General features: G+C 56.4%; 1 protein-coding gene across 1 annotated transcript in view; it reads left to right on the forward strand.

Moving 5' to 3' along the window:
• LOC112963198 (tenascin-X-like) overlaps positions 1-10,312 on the forward strand; it is a gene marked incomplete at its 3' end in the record, with an annotated part of 29,518 nt that overhangs the window by 2,800 nt on the left and 16,406 nt on the right. Inside the window, exons 2-12 of the mRNA XM_026060026.1 lie at positions 397-509; positions 814-967; positions 2,142-2,497; positions 2,561-3,044; positions 3,126-3,224; positions 4,333-4,626; positions 5,361-5,657; positions 6,410-6,697; positions 7,410-7,703; positions 8,590-8,880; positions 9,722-10,021. Coding sequence (XP_025915811.1) covers positions 397-509; positions 814-967; positions 2,142-2,497; positions 2,561-3,044; positions 3,126-3,224; positions 4,333-4,626; positions 5,361-5,657; positions 6,410-6,697; positions 7,410-7,703; positions 8,590-8,880; positions 9,722-10,021 — 2,970 coding nt within the window. The remainder of the gene's footprint in view (positions 1-396; positions 510-813; positions 968-2,141; positions 2,498-2,560; positions 3,045-3,125; positions 3,225-4,332; positions 4,627-5,360; positions 5,658-6,409; positions 6,698-7,409; positions 7,704-8,589; positions 8,881-9,721; positions 10,022-10,312) is intronic.

A 10,312-nucleotide genomic window follows, 5' to 3' on the forward strand; every position in this document is an offset into this window, starting at 1 on the left:
GGTGCCCTCCCAATGCCCCCATTGCCCCCAGTGCCCCCCAGTGCTCCCAGTGCCCTGTTCCGACATGTCCCTGTGGGTGTCCCCAGGGTCTCCCTGTCCCATGGGTGCCCCATCCCCAGGGTGTCCCTATCCTGTGGGTGTCCCCATGGTGCCCCCGAGTTGTCCCCGTCCCATGAGTGCTCCATCCCTGGGGTGTCCCCAGAGGTGTCCCCATCCCACGGGTGTCCCTGTAGTGTCGCCATCCTGTGGGAGCCCCATCCCCTGGTGTCCCCATGGTGTCCTCATTCCATGGGTGCCCCATCCCCAGGGTGTCCCCAGAGTGTCCCCATCCTATGGGTGCCCCATCCCCAGGGTGTCCCTGCGGTGGCACCCACTGACGGGGCCATGTCCCCACAGAGATCCCCTTGGTGACACTGCACGTGACTGCCCGCGACCGGACGTCCTTCCGAGTGGCCTGGTCACAGCCACCTGAGCCTGTGGACGGCTACCAGGTGGCCATTGTTCCCATGGTGAGCTGGGTCCCCAAGTGTCCCCAACACGTCCCCAGTGCACCTTGGCCCCAGGACAAGCTGTTGCGGCCACTTGCTGGCTGCCCAGCTTGGGGATGGGGATGGGGACAGGTCCCCAGTGTGGTGTCCCCAGTGCATCCCCAGTGTGTCTCCAATGTGTCCTCAACACGTCCCCAACGTGTTCCCAACACATGCCTGGACCCAGGACGAGCCATTGGCCACGGTCACATGCTGGCTGCCCGGCTCGGGGCCAGGGCTGGGGCCGTCCCCCACAGTGTCCCCAACGGTGTGTCCCCATCCCCAGGATGAGGCGGAGGCGGTGACCATGCACCAGCTGCCCAGCTCTGCCGTCACCTTCGAGGCGACGGGGCTGGTGCCCGGCGGCACCTACGAGGTCTCGGTGCAGGCACAGCGGGAGCAGCACCCCGGGGCACCCAGCACCTTGCGCGTCCGCACCCGTACGTGGCACCGCGTGACGACAGGGATGGGGACGATGATGGGGATGGGGACATTGACAGACATGGGGCTGGGGACAGTGATGGGGATGGGGACGGGGATGGGGTGAGGGACAGGGACGGTGATGGGGATGGGGACAGGGATGGGGATGAGGACAGGGATGGGGACATTGATGGGCACAGGGATGGGGCCAGAGAGAGACATGGAGAGACATGGAGGTGGCCAGGGCRCAGTGATGGGGATGGGGACARGGATGGAGATGGGGACAGTGAGCGGGTTGGGGACAGGGACAGGCACAGGGATGGRGACAGGGATAGGGATGGGGATGGGGGACAGAGAATTGGGATGGTGAGAGGAATGGAGATAGGGATGGGGATGAGCATGGGGACAGGGGTGGACATGGGGATAGGGACAAGGACAGAGATGGGGACAGACAAGGGGACACAGATAGGGATGGGAATGRAACAGGGGCAGGAAAGGATGGTCACAGAGATGGGCACGGGGTCAAGGTCAGGGAAAAGGATGGGAACAGGGACAGGAACAGGGACTGGAGTGGAAGGGGGATGCAGAGGGGACAGGCACAGGGATGGGGATGGGTACAGGGACAAGGTCAGGGACAGGGATGGGGACAGGGACAAGCATGGAATCAGGTCAGGCATGGGGACAGGGCTGGGGACAGGGYTGGGGATGGGATAAGGACTGKGACAGGGATGGGCATGGTGAGGGGGGATGAGGTCATGCATGGGGACAGGCATGGGGACAAGGACAAGGACAGGCCTGGGGTTGGGGACTGGCAAAGGGACAGGAATGGGGAYGGGGATGGTGCCTGTGATGTCCGTCTGTCCTCTGGATCCGTCTGTGCCTGTGCATCTGTCTGTCCCCATGGCTCTGTGTGTCCCCTTGGACCCGTCCGTCCGTGTGTCCCTATGGCTCCGTGTGTCCCTAGTCTGTCCCCGCGTGTCCATCTGTCCCCATGGGTCCATGTGTCCCTCTGTCTCCTGGTGCATCCCTGTGCATCCGTTTGTCCCTGTAGGTCTGGGTGTCCCCAATGTGTCCCCATGGGTCCGTCTGTCCCTGTGTCTGTCCCCATGTCTGTCTCCCCCACCCGGTCCCTGGTGGACGGGTGTTTCTGGGGAGGGGACAGTGTGGTGACACCGGCCCTGTTTGCTCTCACAGTGCCCGCCCAGTCCCTGCACGCCCATGGGGTGCCCCCGGGGTCCCCTCGGGGTCCCCTGGGGCCCCCTGTGTCCCCGGCGTTACCAGCATCCCCAGGGTCACCAGTGTCACCAGTGTCACCGGGATCCTCAGGGTCACCAGCATCCCCGGGGTCTCCAGCATCCCCAAGGTCCCCAGTGTCACCAGTGTCCCCGGGGTCACCAGCATCTCCACGGTCTCCTGCATCCCCGGGGGCTCCAGCATCCCCAGTGTCCCCGAGATCCCCTGTGTCACCAGTATCCCCAGTGTCACCAGCGTCCCCGGAGTCACCAGCATCTCCACGGTCTCCTGCATCCCCGGGGGCTCCAGCATCCCCAGTGTCCCCTGCATCCCCAGGGGCCCCGGCGTCCCCAGTGTCCCCGGGGGGCCTGTCCCTGCAGACGGTGGTGCACGACCTGGGGGCCAAGCTCTCGCCCTACAATGGCACCTTGCAGCAGCGCCTGGAGAGCTACCTCCGGGCCTCGGCGTTCCCACTCCGCGGCAACCAGACGGTGCCKGCCGTGGCCCGGGCCATCCTCTCCTACCTGCTGCGCCGGAGCCCGGCCGAGCTGCGCGACCAGGTGTTCCACCGCCTCCGCCAGGGTCCCCCAGGCCCCCCATCCCATGTCAAGCCCYGGGTGATGCCGGGGACTTCCGGTGAAGCCCTGGTGACCCTGGATGGGCTGCGGGACCACGTGGACACTGTGGTGATCCGCTACCGGCTCCTGGGAGGGCCCGAGGGGGCCGGGGGGGAGCTGCGGGTGCCGGGGGATGCGGCGGTGGCCCGGCTCCCAGGGCTGGTCCCGGGGGCCACGTATCGTGTGGAGGTCCATGGTGTGGTGCAGGGGCACGCCTCCAAGTCCTACTCCACCCTGGTGACCACAGGTGGGTGATGGGGATGGGGAAGGGGACRGCCTTGCCTGGGACATCCCCCTCTCCCCCCATGACCTTCTCCTCTGCTTGCAGGGGTGGACAGCACTGGTGAGCCTCTCCCAGACCAGGGGCACCAATACGAGATGGAGCTGACAGGGGGCTCTGAGCCCCRCGGCACAGTGGCTGAAGCAGGTACCCCCAGGCAGGCCCTGACCTGGTGGGAGGACCCAGGTGTCTGGGCTCCCCAGCTCTCGGCAGCCAAATTGGGGGTGGATGGATGGAATGGTGGGTGGGTAGCTGGAGACATGGTGCATGGAAAGAGGGATGATAGGAGGGACTGGAGGATAGATGGATGATGAAACAGATGACAGGGTGAATGGAGGGGTGGATGGATGAACAGAACAAAAGCTGTAAGGATGAATAGGTGAGTGGATAGACAAACGGATGGATGGATGGGTGGTTGAACAAATGGATGGAAGAATGGGTGGATGGACAAATGGAGGGATGGGTGGGTGGTGGAACAAATGGATGGAAGAACAGGTGGATGGACAGCTGGACAAACGGATGGATGAATGGATGGGTGCACAGAAAGATGAACTTAGAGAAAGATGAAAGGACAGAAAGACTGATGGATGGATGAGTGAGCAAACAGCTGAGCAGATGGGTGGATAGATGGAAACATGATGGGGCAAATGGAGGGACTGGACAGATGGATGGATGAGTGGATATATGTTTGTCCCTGCAGCATGCCCTGCACTGTCCTCTCTCTGTTAGGGGTGGAACTGGGTGCATGAAAGGTTGGAGGGATGGTGGTTGGTGAGCTTGTGGCTGTTGGTTGATGGAATGATTGGTTGATTGGATAGTGGGATAATTGGATGGATGGATGGATGGATGGAAGGAAAGATGGCTGACTGGATAGATAACTGAACGATTGGATGGATGGAGGATTCACTAGAGGGATGCTGGGATGCATAATTGGATGGTTAGGTAGATATATTCAGGGACTGATGAACTGAAAAAAGCGCATGGCAGGATGGGTGATTGGATGGATGTAAGCATGGGTGGATGAACAGACAAATAGATAGAGGATCAGATGGATGAATAGATAGTTGGATGAAYGGACTGACAAGCACATGGACAAACAGATGGTTAGACGAATGGTGGGATTAGGGGAGGATGAGTGAGTGATTTGATCAATGGATGGATAGGTAGATGGAGAAAGGGAAAGATGGTTGCATGGAAGGATGGCTGGARAGATGGGCAGATATCTGTCCCCTGAACTGTGCTCTCTCAGTTGCAGCCCCGGCTCCATCGGAGGAGGAACTGCTGTCCCAGCCCCAACTAGGCGAGCTCATGGCCTCCCACGTCACCCCCACCTCTGTCCAGCTGGAATGGACCGTCCCTGAAGGCACCTTTGACTCCTTCACTGTGCAGTACAAGGATGCRCAAGGCCAGCCCCAGGCGCTGCCTGTGGGTGGTGGGTCCCACACGGTGACCRTACCCAACCTGRTTCCATCCCGTCGCTACAAGTTCAACCTGTACGGAGTGTGGGGGCGGAAGCGTCTGGGCCCCRTCTCCACCGATGCCGTCACAGGTGAGGGCAGCTRCAGGCGTTGTCCCTGYCCCCTCTGTGCACTGGTTTTGGAGTGGGTCAGGAGTCCTGGCAGGGCCAGTCCTGTTCCTCTTGGTCCTCTTGGGAAAATGGGAACAGGTCCTGGGTGCTGGCTGGGGGATAGATGGAGGAATGGCTGCATGCAAGGTTGGAGGGCTGGAGGATTGGCTGGACTGACAGATAGATAGAAAGACGGATGGTTGAATGGATGGGTGGATGGTTGAACAGATGGATGGATGAAAGGATGGATAGATGGTTTGATGGCCAGAAGGCTGGCTGAGTAATTGGACAGCCAAATGGATGTATGATTGGAAGTGTGGATGGAATCAAGGGCTTATGGATGGAAAAAGGTGCATGGAAAAATGAGTGATTGGATAGATAGAAGCCTGGATGGATGGTTGGAYTGATGCATGGATGAATGGATTGACTAATGGACTTGGAAAAAGATGGATAAATGGCTGGATGGCGGATGGATGGACAACTAGCTGGATTACTGGATAATAAAGATGACTGATTACATAGAGAATTGGTTGAGTTGCCTGATAGATTGATCATTAGGATGAATGCATGGACAGATGGATGACTGGAAGCATGGGTGGATGGAAGGAGGGATGTTTGGGGGAATTATTGATTGGATGCTTTCAGGGCAGGCTGGCTGGACATATGTGTGGATATCTATTTGCAGCGTGCTCTCCATTGTGCCCTCTCCATTGCAGCCCCRGCCCCACCGGAGGAGGAGGAACCACCATCCCAGCCCCGCCTGGGCAAGCTCACAGCCTCCCACATCACCCCCACCTCTGTCCAGCTCGACTGGACTGTCCCYGAGGGCACCTTTGACTCCTTCACGGTGCAGTACAAAGATGTGCAAGGCCAACCTCAAGCCCTTGCTGTTGATGGCGGATCCCGCACGGTGACTGTGCCCAACCTGGTGCCATCCCGTCGCTACAAGTTCAACCTGTATGGGGTGTGGGGACGGAAACGTATTGGTCTGATCTCTACTGAAGCTGTCACAGGTGAGGGCAGCTGCAGGCATTGTCCCAGTCCTCTCTGGTCCMTGCATTTGAAGTGAGCCAGGAGCCTGGGCAGGGCCTGTCTTTGTTCCTTCAAGCTTTCTGGGAAATGGGAACAGCTCTTGGCCACTGAATTGGTGGTGGGCATTGGTGTGTGCAAGGTTGGAGGAATGGAGGTGGGGAAAGGATGGGGGGTAGTATGAGAGGTTGGATGGATGGATGGTTGGTTGATGGGATGGYAGACAGAAGGAGAAGAGGATGGATGGTTGGATGGATTTTTGTATGGTTGAAAAGATGTTTGGATAGAAAGATGTTTGGACAGATGGATGGAAGCATGGATGATTGGATGAATAATTGTTTGGATAAAGGAAGGTGTAGATGGTTGTAAGCCTGGATCCATGGCCTGATGGATGGAAAGATGTGCTTGGAAAAATGGGTAACTGCATGGAAAGAAGCCTGTCTGGCTGGACAAGTGGATGGATGGATGGAATGAGGAATGGATGGATGGATGGATGGATGGAGAGACAGCCTGGTGCCTGACTGGCTAAATGGAGTGGCCAACATACAGATAAATGGAAGGATGAGGGCAGTGGTGGACAAACAGGTGGAGGAATGGGAGGATGGGTGGGTGGACAGATGGGAGCTGATTAATGGATGGATTAGATGGATGGACAGATGGGCAGATGGCTGGACAGATGAGTGGATATCCATATCCCAAGGAGTCCTACATTGTGCCTTCTCTGTTGCAGCCCCAGCACCACCGCAAGAGGAACCGCCGTCCCAGCCCCGCCTGGGTGAACTCACAGCCTCCCATGTCACCCCCACCTCTGTCCAGCTGGAATGGACCGTCCCCGAGGGCACCTTTGACTCCTTCATGGTGCAGTACAAGGATGCACAAGGGCAGCCCCAGGCACTGCCTGTGGATGGCGAGTCCCGCACAGTGACTGTCCCTGACCTGGTTCCATCCCGCCGCTACAAGTTCAATGTATATGGGATGTGGGGGCGGAARCGTCTGGGTCCCATCTCCACTGAYGCYGTCACAGGTGAGGTCAGCTSTGGGCATCATCCCTCTCCCCTTCGGGCCTTTTTTTTTGGAGCAGGCCAGAGCGTGAACAGAGGAAACAGCTCTTGGGAGCTGAATTTGGGATGGRAATGAATGCATGCAAAGTCAGAAGGATGGAGGGAGGGATGGATGGATGCTTACCTGGAAGGGTTTAGGGCTGGATGAAGTAGTGGCTGAGTGGCTGATAGAATGGTTGGGTGAATGGAAGGTTTGATATATGGATGAATGCTTGGGTGGATGGATGGCTAACTGGCTGACTTTTTGTATGGATGGATGGTGGGCTGGACGGATGGATGGTTGGACAGACTAGATGGTTTATGGAAGTTCAGCTTGTTGGATGGATATCTGAATTGTTAAAGGGATGTATGGATGTGTGAATGGCTTGAGAGTAGGATAAATTCATGGCTTGAGGGATGGAAWAAAGAGCATGGAGACATGGTTGATTGGATACATGAAATCATGGACAAATGGATGATTGGATGGATGGAAAGACAGATTGRTGGATGGATGGATGCAGTAATGGACTGAGAAATGGATGGATAAAGGACTGGATGGTTGGTGACTTGGTTGATGAGTGGATGATTAGATAGATGGACAGATGGATACATGGCTGGACAGCTGGATGGATGGATGGACAGATAGATGGATGTCCATACGCTAGTATGCCCTACATTGTGCCCTTTCTATTGCAGCCTCAGCCCCGTTGGAGGAGGAACGACCATCCCAGCCCCAACTGGGAGAGCTCACAGCCTCTCATGTCACCCCCACCTCTGTCCAGCTCGACTGGACTGTTCCCGAGGGCACCTTTGACTCCTTCACGGTGCAGTACAAGGATGCACAAGGCCAGCCCCAGGTGCTGCCTGTGGATGGCGAGTCCCACACAGTGACTGTGCCTGACCTGGTTCCATCCCGCCGCTACAAGTTCAATGTGTATGGGATGTGGGGGCGGAAGCGTCTGGGTCCCATCTCCACTGACGCTGTCACAGGTGAGGTCAGCTGCGGACACCGTCCCTGTCCCCTCCATGTGTTCATTTTGGAGTGAGGCAGGATCCCAGGCAGGGCCCATCCTTGTCCTTTTGGGCCATCTGGGAAATGGGAACAGATCTTGGACATTCAATTGGGGATGGGCATGGGTGCATGAGAGGAGGGATGGATAGATGGATGGTGGAATGAAAGGTTGAATGGTTGGATGGATGAGTGTCATCTGGTTGGACAGAAAATGGAAAGATAGCTGGATATCTGGGTGGATGGATGGGTGGTTTGTTGATTGGATGGCTGCATGGATTTTTTGATACCTGGACGGATGGTTGGAAAGATGGTTGGATGGACAGTTGTGTGGACAGATGGGTGGAAGCATGGATGGTTGGATGAAGAACTGGATAGTTAAGTGAATGGGTGGTTGGATTTGTGGATTCATGGTTCCATGGCCTGATGGATGGRAAAAGGTGCTTGGAAAGATAGGTGATGGGATGGATGGAAGYGKGGCTGKCTGGCTGGACAAATGACTGGTTAGTTGGATGGATAGATGGAGAAACAGATTGGTGTCTGGCTGGCTGAGTGGTGTGACAAGTGAGTTGTTGTGTGGACAAAGAGCTGGAGGAATGGGAATATKGATGGGTGGACAGAYGGTTGAGTTGRTTGATGGGTGGATGGTTAGACAKATGAATGGATGGACAGATGGTTGAGTGGAAGGATGCATGGATGGACCGATGGATGGATGGATGTTTGAGGGAACTGAGAGATGGAGGGGTGATAACCTGATTGTATGTTCATATGGATGTTTGGTTGAGTGGGTAAACTGGTGGACTGATGAAAGGACAGGCGGATTTTTATCCCCACTATATATTCTTCATTGAGCCCTCTCTGTTGCAGCCCCAGCTCCATCAGAAGAATCGCCATCCCACCCCCGCCTGGGCGAGCTCACAGCCTCTCACGTAACCCCCACTTCCATCCAGCTCGACTGGACCATCCCTGAGGGCACCTTTGACTCCTTCATGGTGCAGTACAAGGATGCACAAGGGCAGCCCCAGGTGCTGCCTGTGGATGGCGAGTCCCGCACAGTGACCGTGCCTGACCTGGCACCGTCCCGCCGCTACAAGTTCAACGTGTATGGAGTGTGGGGGCGGAAACGTCTGGGTCCCATCTCCACCGATGCCATAACAGGTGAGATCAGCTGCGGGCACCGTGCATGTCCCCTGTGTGTGCTGGTTTTGGAGTAGATCAGGAGCCCGGACTCACTGTGTCCATTTGGRCCTTCTGGGAAATGGGATCAGGTCTTAGAAGCTGACTTGGTGGTGGGCAAGGGTGCCTGACAGGAATGGCAGATGGATGGATTTTGGAATGAAACATTGGATGGTTGGATGGATGGGTGTCATGTTGTCTGGTTGGACAGTAGATGGAAAGGTAGCTGGATATCTGGGTGGATGGATGGGTGGTTTGTTGATTGGATGGCTGCATGKATTTCTTGATACATGGATGGGTCRTTGAAAAKATGGTTGGATGGAYAGTTGTGTGGACRGATAGGTGGAAGCATGGATGGTTGGATGAAGAACCGGATGGTTAAGTGAATGTATGARTGGTTGGATTTGTGGATTCATGGTTCCATGGCCTGATGGATGGAAAAARGTGCTTGGAAAGATGGGTGATGGGATGGATGGAAGYGTGGCTGGCTGGCTGGACAAATRGCTGGTTGGYTGGATGGATGGATGGAGAGACAAAYTGGAGGCTGGCTGGCTGAATGGAGTAACAACCAGATATGTGAGTAGCTGGGTGGACAAAGAGGTGGAGGATGGATGGACAGATGGTTGAGTTGWTTGATGGATAAATKGAMCAATGGATSGACCAATGGATGGATAGATGTTCTGGGAAAACTGAGAGATGGAGGGGGGGGATTGTTTGAATGTATGTTCATATGGATGGATGGTTGAGTGGGTAAACTGATGAACTGATGGAAGGATGGATCTTTATCAACACTATGTTCTGCACTGTGTCCTCTCTGTTGCAGCCCCGGCCCCACTGGAGGAGAAACCGCCATCCCGGCCCCAACTGGGYGACCTCAARGCCTCCCACATCACCCCCACCTCCATCCAGCTCGACTGGACTGTCCCTGAGGGCACCTTTGACTCCTTCATGGTGCAGTACAAGGATGCRCAAGGCCAGCCTCAAGCACTTGCTGTTGACAGTGGCTYCCGCATGGTGACTGTGCCCAACCTCGTGCCATCCCGTCACTACAAGTTCAACCTGTACGGGGTGTTGGGGAGGAAACGTCTGGGTCCTGTCTCCACCGATGCAGTCACAGGTGAGGGCAGCTGCTGGCACCGTGCCTGTTTCCTTTGAGCCCTGTGTCAGGAGTGGTCAGGAGGCTGGGCAGGGCCCATGCTGGTCCTCATGGGACATCTGGGAAATAGGTACAGGTCTTGCGTGCTGAATTGGGGATGGCTGGATGGCTGTGTGCATGCAAGGCTGGAGGAATGGATGGATGGTTTGATGAATGTGTAGACAGATTCATTGGATGGATGGATGGATGGATGGATGAATTGACTGAGAGATGGCTGGATGGTGGAATGGATGATTGTACAGGTGGACAAGAACAGAA

This window comes from Apteryx rowi, unplaced genomic scaffold (genome assembly GCF_003343035.1).
Source record: "Apteryx rowi isolate R43461 unplaced genomic scaffold, aptRow1 scaffold_1638, whole genome shotgun sequence".
Taxonomy (NCBI): domain Eukaryota; kingdom Metazoa; phylum Chordata; class Aves; order Apterygiformes; family Apterygidae; genus Apteryx; species Apteryx rowi.